The sequence below is a fragment of the Alosa pseudoharengus genome, unplaced genomic scaffold, assembly GCF_046254945.1.
Source record: "Alosa pseudoharengus isolate Yale_2024_CS ecotype anadromous, Long Island Sound unplaced genomic scaffold, YU_APseudo_1.1 YU_APseudo_1.1_scf_23, whole genome shotgun sequence".
NCBI classification, from domain to species: Eukaryota; Metazoa; Chordata; class Actinopteri; order Clupeiformes; family Clupeidae; genus Alosa; species Alosa pseudoharengus.
This window is the reverse complement of record NW_027468685.1, coordinates 16539155-16558441: the sequence shown is the minus strand read 5'-3', so window position 1 is coordinate 16558441 and position 19287 is coordinate 16539155. Positions and strand designations below refer to the sequence as shown.

Sequence of the window (19287 nt, the reverse complement as noted above, 5' to 3'; positions counted from 1 at the left end):
ACACACACATATACACACACACACACACACACAGAGACAAGACAGACTTGTACATGCTCACACACACACACACACACACACACACACAGACAAGACAGACTTGTACACACACATACACACACACACACACAGACAGACAAGACAGACTTGTACACACACATATACACACACACACACAGAGACAAGACAGACTTGTACATGCTCGCACACACACACACACACACAGGTCCATGTTTATAAACATTGGTTATGTTTGTGCAGGGCCGATCAAGGTCGTCTCCTTGACTACATTGTGAGCTGGGGGAACCTCACGGAAGAGAAGGTGGCCTTCTACCTACGGGACATTCTAGAAGCTTTACACTACCTGCACAACTGCAGGATAGCCCACCTGGATTTGAAGGTGAGCAAAGATATTGGACTTAGGGTCATAAATATAAGATATTGGACTTAGGGTCATAGCAGACACTTGTTGCCCAGTGTATTGAATTACAACAAATCATGCTCTCTGTCTGCCATTTTTCTGCTTTATTCAGGAATGGCAGTAAAATATATCAAGACAGTTGTTTGGTGGATCAGTCAACACTGTTTAATTTGCCATAGCGTACAATCCAGTTTTTACATTATATTGAAGTTGATGATCTAGTTCTAAAGCTAATTTGGGTGCTGCATGTATTAAACCCATATTCATCCACCACCCTCGTTTCCGCTCCTCCATCCATCAGCCTGAAAACCTCCTGGTGGACCAGTGCTCATCGCAGCCCACGGTGAAGCTGACCGACTTTGGTGACGCCGTGCAGCTGAACTCGGCCCACTACGTGCACCCGCTGCTGGGCAGCCCGGAGTTCGCCGCCCCCGAGCTGGTCCTGGGGGAGCCAGCTGCGCTGGCCTCGGACCTGTGGAGCCTGGGCGTGGTGACGTACGTGGTGCTGAGCGGCGCCTCGCCCTTCCTGGACGAGAGCGTGGAGGAGACGTGCCTCAACATCTGCCGGCTGGACTTCAGCTTCCCCGAGGACTACTTCCAGGGCGTGAGCCAGGCGGCGCGCGACTTCGTCTGCTTGCTGCTACGCGCCGAGCCCTGCAAACGTCCGCCCGCTGCCGCCTGCCTCCAGGACCCCTGGCTGCAGCCCGTTACGGGTGGTCGCGCGGCCGAGTGCCTGGACACATCTCGCCTCATCTCGTTCATCGACCGACGCAAGCACCAGAACGACCTCCGACCCCTCGGCGGCATACGGGCCTTCCTGCACAGTAGACTCCAACCCAGGATATGAAATGATAGCCATGATGGAGTAACAAATAAACAAACAACATGAATTTGGGTTGGGGGGGGGGGGGGTTGGGACATCAAATTTGGCCACAATTGAAGAATAAGAAAAGAAAAAGAATGATCTCATCCTCTTTCAGCTGCCAATCGTAATAATGTTTTCAGAGGAAGCCTGCGTTCCTCCGTCAATCAGAACCAATCAGAGCCTCAGAGAATGCTAATATTGCTGTTCTCAGCCAATCAAAACACAAGAAAGAAAAAAAACTCAAGGATCAATAGTCCTGTCTCAGTCCTACGCTGCTGGCTGTTTTTAAACTCACTTGATTTGTAGAATGAACATGATCGGAATTCGGACGAGTTAGTTTGATCATCCGATAATAACTTTCGCCGAGATTCACCGAACAACAGTGCCACACGAGATGGACTTGAATCGACGTGTGGAAAACAGGAGACGAAAAACCCTGCACAAACATGGTGGAGCTATCCTGCGGGGGAAGGCTTCACCAGTTCAAACTAACGTGGAGAACAAAATGGTTTTTATCAATTTTTTTTTTTTTTGTCCTTTGCCTGAGCCACAGAGAGCAAGCAGTCCTGCTTTGCGCTTTTACAGTATTCAACTTGAGAACATTTGAGCAAAAGTGAAAAAAGATGAAAGAAATGCCCTTTCATAAAGAGACAATGTATAGGAGAAAAAGATCAAAATAACATAAAGAAACTTCCACGCCTTTTCCAAACTGCATTTGAATACACTGAAAGCAAATAAAAGCGAATACATATATATATATATACATATATATATATATATATGTATATATATGTACATATATGTATGTTCTCAAACAGTACAATTTGAAAATATGCCCTCTGATCAAAGATGGATATTTGGGGAGACTCGCAGTGCCAAACTCCCAAGAATGACACTCGGATATCATTACATGTTTTTTAAGTCCAATCAAAGTGTTTTTTGATTGCCTCGCATCATTAGTTCTGAAATCTTATCAGATCGTGACGATCACTCCACATTTAACAGATTTTAAACTGCTGCAAGTCAAACCTCTCACACGTTGAAAAGAAAGAGTAACAATTAATTTTTTTCGCTTTGACTAGAACATTTTGTGTTGCGCAAATTTAAGATGTATAAGCCTTACTTTGTACATAGACTGTTGTCTGGCCTGTGTCCTTTTCATTTGAAAAATGGTGTCCTGCCACAAAGAGGGTCCTGTAGGCAGGAGAAAGAATCCTGCAGGCGAATGAGAGATGACCATGGAGCAGGTGAGCTGCTGAGTGGCAGCCAAGAGAGCCAATCAGAAGCAAGAATGGCGAAAGGAAAAAAAAGGAGGAAGACAGGAAATCTGTAAATGCACTCACATTGTATGTTATGTTTTTCGATTCTTATCATGTGCAATGTTGCGGCTTTAACAGTTTATGCAACTATTTATGAAGACATCTGTTGTATCTGTAATAAATATATAGAAAAGCATGTACTTGGTACTGCAAGTTCTGCTGTTTAGTGGTGTTTTATTTAATCTTTTTTTTTATTATTGTTATTATTTAGTCGAGTATTACTTTCCCTGTCATTTCACAGGGTCATGTTTGTCTACATGGCACTTATGCTTCTGTCTGACACTTTTTTTTTAACATAGGTTATTGGCATACCAAAGCCCTCCCAGCTTTACTATGATTTACCATTTTGTTCCTCCTCGCGCATTTCACTGCATTAAGTTATATATTAAAATGCCGTTAAAAGGTGTGTTTACATGTGTTTCTATCATAGCTTTATTTTATTCCTTTTATTGAAGAAACTCCAACTTTAAGCCAGTTGCCCACGTGATAGGCTAACCTGTTCTTATTCAAGTTGAGTTCTCTGCACATCATTTGGGAGGGGTTGGTGTAAGAGGTAGGGGAGGGGGTGTTGGGCCAAATAATGTTCCCCGCTGAATCAGACAATATTGTCAGATTTTGTTTCTGACAGTTGGAGACGTCTTTTGATGGCAAAACATAGGCATGAATGTGATGCCTTTTGAAATTATTTATGTAATTGTCTTGCTTCATACTATTTGTTTTTAATACCAGTATTTTGTTCAATATTTTTTGTTTTGTTTTCTTGTCTAACTTTCTAGCCTTGCAGTAAGGGCTTGCCGTCGTCGGTGGTAACCATAGCTAGAACCCCGCCACTGGTAGGATTTGTTTTCCGAAAAAAAGAAAAGAAATATTACAGTAACACACACTCGCACTGATAAGAGATTCTTGCGTAGGACACAGTGGTCAACCTGCATAGTAAGCTGCTACAGTCATATCTGTATGAACGAGAAGTCATTTTGTCCCATGTCCGTCGGCTCGTTCTCAAGAGCGAAGCTCGGCAGAATGTTTTCTCTTTTTTTGCATTATGTTTGGCAGTGGAGAGATTCATGTCTTTCCATAAAGGAAGGAGTGTAAACATGGAGTCATCTGTACAGTCCCATATCATGTCCTCTTAATTTATTCATTGTTGTAAAGTTGTACAGAAGCGGTTAAAACATGGGAACTCGGACTGGATGCATTTTTTTTTTGTTTGTTTGCTTGTATTAGCTGTTTTTGTTTAAATTTTTGGTTTCTCTCTTAGTTCCGATCTCATTGTATTTTATATGTATGTATTATTGTTTTCATTTCCAACAGATTTCAGTTATTTTATACTTTTGCATGTATATTTCTTTGTACAGATGCCATAAGTGTTTACGCGACTTGTGCTGTAAATATTTTCCGTTTTGCCATTTTGTTTCTTTTTGAAATTAAACATCCAGAACATTTCCTCTGCTTCTTATTGTGTTTTGTTCAGGCATTGCATTCTTTTTCTCATTTCTCGTTTTCAACCCATTGAGCAAAACATTTTAATTTGGTGCTTGTTCTGGGCATTGATCTTTATAAGTGAAATAATTTCAGAATTTTTGGTAATTGACCACACTGCTAGAAGCTAAGACCATTTGCAATCTCATAACAGGGTTGTTCTGCCATCCAAATCCAGAATTGTTATGACACTTGCCCGCCCACAGTGCCAACTGTCACTGAGTTATAACAGGTTGTGGCAATGAAATGCACCATATACGTGCGTAGCCCTTATTAAGTAGAGTTTAAGTTGCTGTTCGCAATTCACAAGCCTGGGCTAATTTTATAAGCTGTATTCAAGAAATGTGTGCGAAAGATTATAACAATAAACAATCATAAAAAAAATGGTCCCCAGACATCGACAGTAGACACATTAGTGGTTCTGGTGTAGATCTCACTAATTCATGGATGGGATAAATGCAAAGACCAAATTCCTTGTATATGCAAGTATACTTGGCCTATAAACCTGATTTACATTATTATTATTATTATTATTATTATTAATAGTAATACATGTCTGCAGACAACCAATCAATTATCTTGTTTCAGAGTAGACTTTGACGAATGCCATGGTAAGTGGTGTATTTGCTGAGGTTGTTCATGGTTTAAGGTGAGAAGCCTAGCAGACCTCATAAAATATTGACGTCTTCAGACTGTGCTCTCGTAATGAAGTCTTGTAACAAAGTGTCAACATGTATTCTAGTGACTACCTTGTTTTGCCTCCTATGTCACCATCACCAACTGTCACTTTCAGTGAGATGGAATACAATATAATTCAAATTCAGTGTTCATCCCTAAACGCAGTTTTGTGTGCTTACAGCAGCAGGCAGTGGGAGGATATCCTGGTTGAAGCGCTGTTGTCAATAGTGCACTCCTACTGTGCAAGACAGTGCTATTGTTGGCAGTTAGTATCCTGGGAAAACTCTGGAAACCTTTTCCTTGGCATCGGTCAGGAATGCCATCAGTGTGCCAACAGCATTATGCCTGCTGTATCTTAGACATGAATATGTTCATGCATCATTTAACTAAACCACCAAAAAAAGAACGTAAAAATTAGTAAAAATATCTCAAGGAATGTTTTGACATTGGACTGCTTCCATATCATATTAGTCAGTTGTTTATATGTTTGGATGTTCTCTAACCCTGACTCTTGTCAACAGGAAAAGCTAGTGGCCTCTTTAGAGTACCCACTCTTGCCTGTTCCTCTTGAGGCTATTGAAATATTATGGTAGCCTAAACACAAACAAATAAAACTGTTCTGCTCTAATCAACTAAAGTGCTAAATATGTATGTGGTATTTGTTAAATGCAGTAATACTGTAGATGTGTGGGGTGTTGCTTTGGTGCGCAATCACATCACAACACTTGATTACTGTATGAAAATCTTGTGCAGAATTAGATAATAAGTTGGTCAGTGTGTGTAAGGGTGTAGATGTATTGTGGCCCTCCACACAGTGGTGTAGTCTATGTGATACACAGGACTACACAGTATACCCACTTAAAAAGCATCACCATTTCAGTATACCCACTTAAAATAGGCAAGGATACATATTAACTTTTGGGGTTGATCACTACAGCTAATAAGACATCACAGTATGCCCACTACAGCTAACTAGACTACACCACTGCCTCCACAGTATCGGCAAATGTTTTTGTTTAGCTAGCCTACAGGAAAATTATGAAAGCACAAATAGCACTCCAAGGCCAAATGCCCACACCATCCCACCGTTTGGTGGTTTGCTGCCAAGTGCGGATGGTCTGGCGTTTAAGCTTCAGCCCGGGCAATGAGCTGACACAACTCTCTCCCGTCTACTGCACAATTTCCCCGCCGCGGCCTCACCTCTACCCCGCGGTGCCCCTCGGCCCCTGGCGGCGGCCCCGTGCCAACCGTGGCAGGCGGGCGAGGTGGACGAGTGAGTGAGCTGAGTGGGTCAGGTTGCTGCGACTGGGCAGCAGCTCTCCCCATTTCTGCATGCCGAGTGCTTACCGGGACCCCGTGTTGGCCCGGAGCTGTTTGGAATAGCATTAGCGCGTAGCTTAGTTTGTTGAATAATGCAGGTTCTTAATGAAATGCTTTGGATGGGGCCTCATTTCTTAGAAGGACCAAGTTTAGGGCAACAATATGTTTGTTTTTGTTTTTTTTAGTCTTCTGAGTACACAGGATTTCACAGTAAGATGCTAGAGAACAACTGGATGTTGGATTGGGAGGACTTTATTGTTTGTTTGTGAACACTACAGTGTCTTTCTTTGAGTGCAAAAAGACAGAAGAGATGATGCATGTTGTACAAGAAAAGCGAAAAGTATACAACTTTTTACACAGTCTTTAGTCCTTAAATAAACATGGATTATCACAATGGCATGACATTCACAACGTGATACATGTGGTTTTGAAACAAAAGCATGAAAAGAAAAGTTTGGTTACAGAGGAGCAAAAGGCAAGCACAATGTCTGATAATTTTTGTCTCAAGGAGATTCCCTTAAACTGGACCAAAACCAAAGGGTTCCTATTGCACTGGGTGGGACTTTGGGGATAAAAAGGCCGGCGAGATGCCAATGATTTCCTCTGCATGATTTGGGTTCAATTGCGCTCATTCCGCTGATCTAGTCTGTGCAGGGCCAGTTTATCCCTACAAGGGAAGGAGCTCTTGGATGGCTGGATGGGAAAATGGACTCAACGGCTAAAACAAAAACGCCAGGATGGGGCAAGGGGCCGGGGATTACATCATACTGTCTATGAACCAAATGTACTGGAAGATTGGTATCCATGTGTGGAATGCCCAGCGGTAGCTAACATAGCTTATTATGGCAATGTGATACAAAAATAAATACAAAGAGAATGTGGTACCAAAGATATTTTCTTTATTAGAATACTTTGAAAGAGAAACTGGCTGCTCACACAAGAAACAGTTAGCCACTGGTGTGGCAGTGATCTCTGATTGCCTCATAAAAGAAGAGGAAGAAGAACTCAGTGGAAATGGTGATGGTTATAAAACGAACTGTAACAGGTCAGACTATTGTGCACATTCAGTGCGTGCGTTAGATTACAAAAGAAAAGTTCAAGACATGGTTCTGCACATCTCCGGCTACTTAAATGTCAAAACGGCATCTATGTTATGCAATTAATTCCATAGCAATTGAGGCTCTAGAAACCCCTGAAAGGCCACTGTATTGTTTGTTGTTGTCTCTTTTTTTTTGTTGCAAAAAGTAAATAACTTTTGTTTGTTGCATTCCTTAATATTTTTTTTATCCTCCAATCTCACTTTTGGAGATGCAAGGGTCTCAAAAAGTAAGTGAGTAAATGTTAATGCTTGTGTGACATATCCACTCAGACCAGACCAGACGGATAGTCCATCTAAAGCCTCTGTAAGGCCACGGAGGGGATTTGGCATACTTCCATGTTCATTTTCTGTTTTCCAGCATTGCTTTAACATTCCTAATCAATTCTTTGCATACCACTTGAATTGTATGAGAATCCCAAACTAGCCTGGATAAGTTAACTCTGAGTAATAGGGCTCTCTCTTCTTTTTCTTGAAGTTTACTACTTACTCTAGGTTAATTTACCTGGAATAGTCACCAAACCAAACTCTTGGGATTCGGCCCTGGTATGCGTGATGATCAGCAAGTATGTGTCAGTGACTTGAGTGTGTGTGTGTGTGTGTGAGTGCGTGTGTGTGCGCGCGCATTTCTGTCAGTTTTGCTCTCTACCTCTCTCTACCAGTGAGAGAGAAGTATGTGTTAGGGGGATGCGTGTGTGTGTGCATGTTGCTATGGTTAGGCATGGTGATAGGGGTGAAGGGCAAATACGTGGGCCATTCATGGAAGAAAAACATTGCATGACAGCAAGGTCAACACATGCATAGGACATGCACTCTTTGTCAAAGGGCAACTCTAACAGTCTCAGTGACTGGTGAACAATAACTGTCACGGCAGCCCACTCTCATTGGTGGATATTAGCCAAACTGAAACATCTGCTCTGTGCCTCCTGTTGACTGTATAAACTGGTATCAGATGTAAGAGTGTTTACATTTGTTTGTTTTTTTCCTGTATTGTTCCATTGCAGTCATCGCATACTGTAGTAGTTGGAATCAGTGGAGTGATGTGACACAGGGGAGATTGTACTGGTCATTGTGGTCATTGTACTGCTCTCTAAACAAACAAAATGCAACAAAAGCGAAAAAAGCACCGTTTTTTTTCCCACAGAGGTCAATCACTAAAAAGAAAAAAAATACAGCAAAGGTGAAAGTAAACAGCAATGGTCTTGTAAGGTTAATACTTGACTCCTTTAACACTTTACAGGATAACAGATTAAGACTATAATACAAATAAGCTCGATTTGCATCAAAGAGAGGCCAAATCGTAGTTTTTCTTTTTTGGTTTCCAAGTGAATCAAGTTGTTGAAACATCTCTTACACTGACACTGCTTCCTACATAATTGCTCGACAAGAGAGCTCTCAGGGCTCCAGACAAGCAACCTTTTAATCATTGTTGTCTACCTGTTCTCCTGTCTTTCTTTAATCTTTCACCAAATTGGAATGAGTGACAGGACCAACATTTGAAACGTCAAGGCTGTGATATATGGTCGGTGTGCAGCTGGCGTTCGGTCTGCAGAGAGCGCTTTTAAGGGAATGTAAAGCAGGTGGTCCTCCGGCAGAAACCATCGGAATCTCGTCTCCACAACAATTATCCCTCAATCGCTCCGTCATGTTTTTCTCAGATGGGGAATGTGGCCGTAACCATCAAGCGCTGTTTTTGCATAACTTGATTTACGACCTCATCCATCATATTTACACGAGTCTGAAGACTAGATAACTAAAGCCAGCGTGATTTTACATGGAGATCTATTTATGAAGGGTGAAGGTTGTTTTTTTTTTTTTTGGGTCTACATTCTACCAATGAGCAGAGCTACCACAAAATCATATCCATATATATTTATATAGATAGATAACTTTATATAACAATATTATAGAGTACTCACATCTAGGCTATGGTTTGGTAATAAATTATTGGTCAACTCCAACTCTGATTGAGAAGCTTATATTACTGTAACCCTCTGTTCTTATCCAGTGTGTTTGAGCTCTAGGTTTGGGGGAATGTGGGAAGTGTTTACCAACTAGTGGTCTGCCAATCCTCTACGACAGATATGAAGTACAAGTGAGTCAGAAAAATAATATGTGACCATTCAGGTCGTTTAGTGATACACACTCACACATACAGACACACACACACACACACACACACACACACTCTTTCACACACATACGAATACACATTGAAATTGCAGTGGTACTTGGAGAAACATTAGATTCACTGCCAAATCTAAACACAGGTGAGTACTTTACCCAACTAGAGGCCCTCTATATTGTAGCAGTTGCCCTAATCTCGACTGGGTTTTACAATTGTCCCAACTGTCCACCAGGAGGTTACAACATTTAGCGACTATCATTGCATGACACAGAGGCAGCTATAAACGTTGTGATCCGAAAGCGATCCGAAGATCAGCTTTTTCGATATTGGCGTGAAGCCATAACAATAGGAGAAGAGTTGTACATTGCAGCTGTGAAAGAGGAACAGTGGGGGAAATTGCGCTCTCTCCACACACAAGGAAGGCTGACGACATCATCATCATAGATGCTCTTTGGAATAGCAGTGTGTCCTGAGAGGTTAACTGCTGAGGGGTTGTGTGTATGCTGACGACGTTGTTTTGTTCAGTTTTGGGGAATATGTTTTTGGCTGATTCCACTGGGTTTGGTGATGGGGGGGGGGGGGGTTGTAGGACTTCTATGATAACCCTGCGTCGATAAGGCAGCCATTCAGGAGTTGCCAGGGAAAGGTGGGATTGTGGAAGTTTGACAGAAGGGCGGGGGCGAGTGTCTGGAGCGTGCGTCTACTTGCGCCGGCCGTGATGGTGGTTGTGGTGGTTGTGCATGTCTTCCATGGTCACACGTCCCCACACACCGATCACAAAGGCCTCGATCTGACACTCGTTCTCCCCGCGGGCAATCCGGAAGTAGCCGTTCTCACCCCAGTCTTTGCCCCAAGAGTTTCCGGCAAGCTGTCAAGAGGAAGGAGAATAAGAAGCATATGAGAAAATGACCAATTGTGACAACCTTACCATTCGTAACTTTTTGCTTTTTTTGATTAATGTTTGCACTGCCTCTTTACCTTAGTTCAATTTTTTTCCTATTGATTTGCTGTACACCTGTGTGCCTATAAAAGGTTGTTGACTGTATTGTGGGTATTGATGGGATACTGGATTTAACCCTTAAAGGAGTACCGTCACACCAGTGTGACGGGAATGTTGAGAAATGAACGTTCTAAAGAATATCTGGGTTCATTGAATTCAACATAGAATTTTAGAACCTTCAATTGTTGCGGAACTTAGAACGTTCAAAAACCTACACCTTTAAGGGTTAAGAGTAGATATTGCCGCCTTTGTTTTCTCTTCATTGTCTTTATGTACCACTACATTCTCCATCTCCACCCATGTACGTACACACAACACACACTTTTTATGATGGCTTCATGATTATCTTATTTTTGTAAATATATAATTAGCTAAATAATTTTTTTCTCCTAAATGGTATGTGCCCTTTCCTTTTGTTGCGTCCTTTGAACCGGGTCTTAACAAAATGGGGTCTCATCCATTATAGCATACATATATCTCACATACACCTCAATATCTATCAATAATCATATATTGTATAATAAGATGATTGTATTGCTTACATAGTATGATAAGACATGGACTTCCTAAATCAAAATCTTTAATATAATTGATTTACCCAATACTTCCGTGTTCCATCATGGGTTACCACCTCTCCCCATCTGAAATACAGTAATGGAATAAACATATTTATATATAAAACTCCCAATGTAACATCAACCTTATTTTCCCTCTAAGATAAAAAACAGGATATATCTATAAATATGGACACAAACAGGACACACTATATGAACTCTATTGTCCCATCAATGTCATGCTCCATATCTAAAAACAACGTCATTTGGGAGAAGTCTCTCTGTCAGGACAAAAATACATTGGCTTGTTGGTATGTGTCTGTCACCTTTGAACACTGGGGCATGCGACTGACCAATGTCTTTCCGTTCTTGGAAAAAAAGAAATCCTGCAGGAATGTCCACACCTGAGAAACCCTTTGAGTGCGTGAGGAAGGAAGGAAGAGAGAATGGACGAAGCAGCGAAACTAATGGGGTGAAATGCCGACGAGGCGGTGTCCCTCGCTCCCACCCTTCTCTCTTAAGGAGCAAAACACCTTTCATCTGCCAAACAGCCTCCTGGCACAAATACGTGTTTGCAAGAGCACACAAACGCAGCGCCTGCCCAGTGACGCCACGGAATTCCCCATGCCTCGTTCTCCTTCACCGACGAGAGAGGAAGGACACGATAGAAGGCAGGAAGCCCTTCTTCCCACACTTATACACCAACACACAAACACACACAAACACACATATATATACACACAAACACTCTCCCCGCCCCACCAGTCAAAGGCACGTCATTGTCAAGTCAAGTGGCGCCCAGTCCCCTAACTAGCCAAGAAGGGCCACGGGTGGTGGTGGCGGTTGTTCTTGTTTCGGCTAATTCTGCGTATCGTCTTGTTTTTCTGTTTGTCCTGGATAATGTTCCATTGGCCCTCAGGGCCTGTTAAGACTGCATTTTAGACCATTCCAAACCCACACAGGTCCAAAGCCATGTTCTAATCTCGAAGCACCCTTTCCCCTGTGCTATTTCCGGGGCTGTGGGAGGCAGTGTTCCTTGAGGGGGGAACAATTTTTTCCTCAACGTGAGAGCAGAATGTTGGAAAAACATCTTGGTCTTTTTCTCTTGCTAAACTTGCAGGCATCCAACCAAACTCTGGTATGTCTGACCAGCTACTTTACCCCCAACTCGAATGTCACCAAAGTCCCAGACCCAGCCATCACCTACAGTACACTACCGGTCAAAAGTTTGGGGTCACTTAGAAATGTCCATTCCACTCCATTATAGACAGAATACCAGCTGAGATCAATTGCATTGTTTTTTTTTTATCAGGGCAGCAGTTTTCAGATTACATTATGTGCTTACATAATTTCAAAAGGGTTCTCGACTGTTATAGAAAGAAATGGCTGATCTTTAATGCAATATCTACATTTCCCATTATCAGCAACCATTCATCCAATGTTCCAAAGGCACATTCTGTTTACTAATCTGATATAATTTTAAAAGGCTAACTGAGAAAACATTGGGAGAACCCTTTTGCAATTATGTAAGCACATACAGTAATGTAATCTGAAAACTGATGCCCTGATTAAAAAAAACAATGCAACTGATCTCAGCTGGTATTCTGTCTATAATAGAGTGAAATGGACATTTCTGAGTGACCCCAAACTTTTGACCGGTAGTGTATATAATTTGGCACTGCAGTTTAGTGTTTTCCGTAGCCATATGCTTTTGGCCACAGTGCCACAACACTTTCCTTCATTCGTGTTTTTATCTCTCATCTCCACCCCAGTCTAACCCACACCTGTCCTGTGAACAATCACGTACATACCAAAGTCGCCCCACCACCCCCCACCCCAGCCCTCTCCTGACCTCTTTTAGGGTGGGGGGGTTGGGGGGGGGGGGGGGGGCTGATGTTGACGTGGTGGTGATGGTGATGGTGGATGTGGTGGTGGTGGAGGGGAGCCGTTATTCTTCCCTGTCCGGTACAGTTTGGGATCATCCTGTCAGACAATGGCGCTTCCAGCAGACTGGGCACCAATGTGCTTTCCACAAACTTTCCCAGGCCCTGGGCTTAGCCAGACGCAGCGTGGTGGGATTTGCAGCCGTGCAAACAGACGCGCTGCCACCCGTCTCTCCCCAAATCCACCCCCTCGACCCTCATCGCTATGCACAACATCTCTCCCTGCCCTCTGCCTCTCGGACCACCGCAATCACCACCTCAACCCATCCCTTTCACCCCCCCCCCTCACACACACACACACACACACACTCAGTGCCTCCTGTCCACAGCCCACTGCAGCCAAAAGAACCGCACCGTCAGCAAGCGACGAAGTTAGAAGAAAAGATCGCATCACCACAGCCCACACCCACACACACATACAGTACACACACACACACACTCGTCAGAGCATTATCCACTGTGGAGCACATCATCATCACACACCCCACCCTCCACTTCAGACCAATGAGAAAACAAATGCCAGATCACTGGCACAAACCAAGGCATAAGCTCACGTCTGCAAACAATCCACAAGTTCAAACAGCGTTGAGTGCATTATCCAATTACGGGGTTACGAAAGCGCTGTCCTACGCAGCATTACACAATGCCATTACTCCACAAAATAACATCTTTTTGCACAGTGGCTTATTTCCATGCCTTGACTAGCTTGGTACGGTCATGGTAGGCATTAATTATGTTGGCCTCATGTTAGAAAAAAAGATGGCGACTTTTACTTCAGCCCACAGAATTGCATACATCTTTTACATAGACACTGTGTACTATTCAAATCCCTGACTTTACCTTACAGAGACACTGGTCTGGATATGTAAACCAGGGTTGTGCACAATTCGAATTGCAATTCTGCTTCCTGTTTGCTACCTCAATTGAAATGCAAGTGCAATTCAAGAATTGAGCCAGTTTCAATTCAATTCTGGAATTTTGCACAAGCCTGATGTAAACAGATACCAAGTTAACATTGTGATACAGATGAGCAGCAGACACAAGTTTGAGATGACATAAAATATACATATATCTCTGTATAACCCAGATTTTCATTGTCTCATGTAGCTTTACTAAATGACAGACCCAAGACAAGATCTCAAGACCCAAGATCTCAGGACAGACCCACTTCTCTCCATCTCTCTCTCCATCTATCTCTGAGCCATCATGAAGGAGCCACCTGGACTGTCCACACACACTCAGAAAGGTACTGTATGTGTTTACAGGGGGGAAACTGCTGCTCTCCTCAGCCTAATTTAAAGGCAGTACTGTGGCCTTTTCTCTAGCACTTTCACTGCACTCTCCCTACTCTTTGGCTTCTCTGTCTCTCTTTCTTTTTCTCTCTCTCTCTCTTTCTTTCTCTCTGTGTTTCTTCTTTACCTTTCCCACCCTATATCTCTCTCTGGCTGTGTCTGATTATGGCTTGTGTAAGCATTACTGATATGGTAATGATAATAATGTATTGATTTTCTGTATTGTGTACAATGTATTGAAGTCTATCTCTTTCTCTGTCTCTACCTCCTTTTCTCTCTCTCTGTCTCTCTCTCTGCACCTCTCTCTCTCCCCCTTCCTCTGTTTTCCTCTCTGTGTGGTTAGGAGACGGAATGCAGTGCTGATGCACTGCTGAAGTGGGCGCAGAGTGAGGCTGCTGCTCTCAGACAGGTATGTGTGTGTGTGTGTGTGTGTGTGTGTGTGTGTGTGTTGGAGGGGGTACTGGCTGGGGTATTTCTGTGTCTGTGTTGGGTGGGGGGACTGGCTGGGGTATGTCTGTGTGTGTGTTGGGTGGGGGTGGGAGGTAACAACCGAGGTGAAGGGATCCAGGTGTAGTGTCTGCCCACATTTTTCTGGGGACAAAGAGCATGTCTGGGACATGAAAGCCTGGAGCGGTGGAGCGTCTCTTTGGAGTCTAAACAGAGGACTAAAGGCTTTTACCCTTACCTGTGTTAAAAAGCTAGTCATCAGCACCAAGGCATATGGCTTAAGTCCAATTTACCACTTCAGTTAAAAACGGATATATGGTTGTTTTTCAAGAATCTAAAACTGTTGTAACTAATAATTTACTAGTACCTGTACCCCACGTTTGTGCCAGGATTCTTACTTTGTTTGACTACCTCAAGTTCATGTAAAAATTTAAATATTTTTAACCTATAGTGAAAAATGAATGCATGGTTGTTATGAATGATGACTGCAACAACATGGGATTTTCTTTTTTAATCTTAATCCACAAATACCCAAGCCTTTGTATTTGTGTATATTTCTATTACTTTTGTTTTGAAAGCTGAACTCCTCACCCTGAGGTAAGATTATGTGGCTGTAGGCTACTCACCCTATGATCCTGACCGAATGTGTGCCATGCTTGCGGTAATGAGGGAGCTTCTGGTAGTTCACGTCTGTGTGCCGATAGATCCCACTCTTGTAAACAAAGAAATCCTCATGGACTTCCAGGATGGCTGGAGAATGACGGCAAGCAAATAAACAAAGTGAATAAGTGAATGACAATGAATGAAACCAAACAAATTAAAAAAAAAAAAACAAGTAAATGAAAATGAACAGAAAAAACCCAAAACAAATAAATACACAAATAAGCAAACATACGATGTGCACAATAAAACGTGTTCCTACATGAACCATCGCTGCCCCTTGGGGGATTTTAATGGTTGTGTAGTTTGGTCTGCCTCATCATGATATGGCACTTTTGTACTCATGAACAACCTCAGTGGAAATGTATTTAGTCATGATGAAAGACGGAAACAATAGGGTATTGAGCTGGGTGTGTTTTGGCAGGGCACCTCTGCTCATTTTCAGTCCCACAATGTCTACACTTCCACATTATTATAATCATGAGGCCAACAGCAACAGCAGCTAGTGTGCACATACATTTAATAATACAGAGGTCCAGGTAGACCCCTACGGAAGTACTGCTTGTCTTTGAAGCATGTTTTAAAGAACAATTATGTAATGCTATAAGCCCACCCTAATGGATCAAAGAAGGGTTTTGGCTGGGGGGGGGGGGTACATTTTGGGGTCCATTTTGACCCCTTCAGTAGCAATTGTTCTCAAGAGTTTAGCGGAGCTGTGCTCTCTTTGACTTTCAAAGCTTGGAAGCAAAGTCCGGAAAGCGCCTGACATCATATTGTGAGGACTGACTGTACCTCTCCTCAAAGTTCATTTGAGTGTGCCAAGATTACTTCCCATGGCAAAACAAAATATGTACATATATAGTTACATGCACACCGCAAGAGATTTGAACAGAGATATCGCTGTGTAACACTAACACACACATACACACACAAACACACACACACACACTTACTGCCACATACAGTTTAAGGGGACCACTGACTGTTTTGGACTGAATTTACAGACTCATAATGAAACAAAAACAGCCAAAAGAAACACCATGAGTGAAGATGGAGATGGCTCTTTGAAGTCCTCAGTTCGACTGTTCAACATTTTGCCCTCCACTATCTCTTTCAGTAAATAGCTGCCAGTGTTACAGTTTGTTTTTTTCAGACTGATTCAATTTGTATGTGTTTTCTCACTTCCTAAATCTCTTCCCTCCATGGAGAGGATTTGTTAATTTGTCCATTCTTTCTTTCCCTCTCTCTCTCTCTTTCTCTCTCTCTCATGTTGCATATACAGAGGTCAGGACAGGATGTGTCTCCTAACATCCCATGAATCATCACCAGGATGGAATGTGGAATACGGTTTTGTTCCGTGTCAGCAGAGAGATGATTGGGGGTCAGAGTTTAGCTCATCTCCAGCGGCGACAGCACAAGGGTCATCGGGGGGAAAGGACAAGTCACAAATTCATCAAGATGATGCACTTCAGTTCGCTACTCCTCAGAGGAATGCCATTTGCGTGGTGTGATGTTTTAACATGCTGAAACTAGATGTCTCAATGCTTGGGCTTTTAGAACTTAAGAGAACCATTTACTGACGTCAATTACATCTCTAATTGGTGTCTGCTTTATGCTTACTTTGGTTAAAATAATGACTCCCTAAAAAAAATGTTAAGGACTTACTCTCCTTGAACACACACACACACACACACACACCACACACACATACTTTATTTACCTTGCACTGGACCATTATCCATGATCTCCTTCATGATTTCTTTCTCCTGTAAAGATGAGACGTGTACAGAATCAGTGAGTGAAAAATCTATGGCGATAACAGATTATCAAAATAATGACTATGACTTAATAGCACTTAGTTATTGACTCTGTGGATTACAATGTTTGAGGTGGTGAAAGTAAAGCGATTTATAGCCTTTTTCTTGGCCTCATCAGTCTAGATGTGATATCTACAGGAAAGCCTGAGGGGCACTGAAATTAAAATAATAGTTGTGAACCCTCTACAGTCACTCTCTCACTCCCTTTTTGCCTCACCAACAACAACATGTTACATTTATATAGCTCTTTTCTAGACAATCAAAGCACTTCACAGTGAAGGGGGAACCTCACTAACCACCACCAATGAGCCTCTTCCCATTCTTGTGGCTTGGTAGCGATGCTGACTCCATCAGGGTGGAGTTAGAGGGTGTGTTGTGTGGCTCCATCAGGGTGGAGTTAGAGGGTGTGTTGTGTGGCTCTCAGCTTCTCCCAGAGCTGATTTATGGTCGGATTTTGTGAGAGCTCTCGCAGACTGCAGGTAATATCCCAATATAGCCTGGCGGATTAATAAACAGACCTACAAATTGCTTGTATGATGTCGCATCCCGCTAAGACTGCGGTCCAGTCTGAGTAGCCAGGCCAGGAAGTGGTATTTGAGTGGAAGTAATACTGTGGAATAGTCTGGAACATTCCAGCCAAACATTACCCACATTAGCCATCACGCCTATCCTGTGTTTGTTTGCTATTATCCCATATGGGATAAACACACTTCACTAGGAAATTAACTGTTATCTGAACTGTAAACAAGCTGTGTTGTCGTACAGTCAGAGGGTCTCCAGAGTTTCCTTGTACTCATATGAGGACAAACAAGGGCTCGTGCACTGGATTACAAGCCCAAGGAGCGACCAGAGAGGTGTGCTAAGCATACGTAAGCCCCTAATTATATAACGATAAGATTCAAGCTTTTTGTGTGTGAGAGAGAATCATCTGGACCAGCAGCAAGCTTAAGCTGTCACGAGATTCCAGACAAAAGGTGGAATATCCCAATTCAGAGGCCAAGAAGTCTTTGCCGGTCTTTCCAGACAAACCACCTGTCTTTGTGAAAACTGGTCTATTTTTGAGCTAATTTGCAGGATTTACGGATGAAATCATGTTAAACCTACTCAACCAGAACTCTCTCACGCTGCTACAACTCTCTAGAAAAAAAATCTGCACAATGAATAAAAAACTGTGTCGGTGCTAAAAGCGTGTGTGACCTACAGGGTAGGTATCGGAAGATTGTGAACTCAATTTCAGACACGATCTAACCTAGTTACATCCTAGTCCAGTACTGTCCTCGCAGTTGATTAGCATTAAATCACTCTGGACAAGAAAATCTGCTAAATGACTGATGATAATAATAATGATATTGATGAATACTAAAAAGAGGAGTCTTACGTTGGTGGAGAGCCTGTATGGAGGTGTGGACTGGTAGATGTCATTGTTGTAGGTGTGGGTGTTGGGGCAGCGTGCGGTGGCCTGCCTCTTGCCTCTGCCCACCGAGCGGCTGTGCATCATGCAGTGGGCCCTCTCTGCTGGGGTCTGCTCGGGAGGGGAGAAGGGGTAGCACTCCTCCGTCACCACCCTGGGAAAGAGAGAGAGAGAGAGAGATCAGATGAGTGTGGTTATAAAGACTTAATAAGACCTTTATAAACTCTACCTTCAGGCTTAGTAAGCTCTTAATAAACACTCATGTCTCAACCTCTTCACTAAACATTTAAGTAGATAACTTTCCATGGCCCTCTGTTGAGAAGTCCAGCTTTTTGTATTTCATAATGGGTTTGAAAAGATCTCTTACTGGCCACCAGGGTTGTCTGTATCACATACAGTATAGTATGTCTACATATGTGAGAGAGGTGAAGAGAGCTGGTCAGAATCGTCCTACCCTCTGCGGCGGAGGTACCACCAGGCCCCATCGATCCGACCACCGGCACAGCCGCCCTGGTTCCGCGTGTCACAGGAAATGAGGTTCTGCGGCGACAGCTGTGGAATCATGTGACCCATGGACTGAATGGAGATGCGATCGGATGCCACAGCTGGAAGAGAACACAAGTAGGAGAGGACCTTTACAGGACAGGCCAGGAACAGAGTAGTAGTGGGATGTGCTGGTTGCTCACTTCGTCATCATTATGCATGAATGTGTACACATCGGTGAAGCACTTTGGAAGAGAGCGCTATACAAAAGCAGTCCATTTACTGTTTAGCATTTAGGACAAGTATAAAGAGTCAACTTCAGTTTAGTCATTTAGGCCATTTAAAGGTATCCAGTGCTAGTCTGTGGTTGAGGC

At 42.9% G+C, this 19287-nt stretch overlaps 2 protein-coding genes across 7 annotated transcripts in view; one reads left to right on the top strand and one right to left on the bottom strand.

Moving 5' to 3' along the window:
- The window catches only part of trioa (trio Rho guanine nucleotide exchange factor a), a 120123-nt gene extending 116075 nt beyond the window's left edge, over nt 1-4048 (top strand). For all 6 annotated transcript variants that reach the window (XM_076301822.1, XM_076301820.1, XM_076301819.1 and 3 more), the window contains 2 exons: nt 262-400; nt 723-4048. In XM_076301822.1, the coding sequence (XP_076157937.1) occupies nt 262-400; nt 723-1268 (685 nt within the window). In that variant the 3' untranslated portion in view covers nt 1269-4048. The remainder of the gene's footprint in view (nt 1-261; nt 401-722) is intronic.
- Nucleotides 4049-6318: 2270 nt separating this feature from the next.
- The window catches only part of tinagl1 (tubulointerstitial nephritis antigen-like 1), a 33140-nt gene continuing 20171 nt past the window's right edge, over nt 6319-19287 (bottom strand). The window contains exons 7-12 of the mRNA XM_076301811.1: nt 18885-19035; nt 18398-18584; nt 16923-16968; nt 15169-15292; nt 10905-10947; nt 6319-10174 (exon numbers count right to left, since the gene is read on the bottom strand). Coding sequence (XP_076157926.1) covers nt 10007-10174; nt 10905-10947; nt 15169-15292; nt 16923-16968; nt 18398-18584; nt 18885-19035 — 719 coding nt within the window. The 3' untranslated portion in view covers nt 6319-10006. The remainder of the gene's footprint in view (nt 10175-10904; nt 10948-15168; nt 15293-16922; nt 16969-18397; nt 18585-18884; nt 19036-19287) is intronic.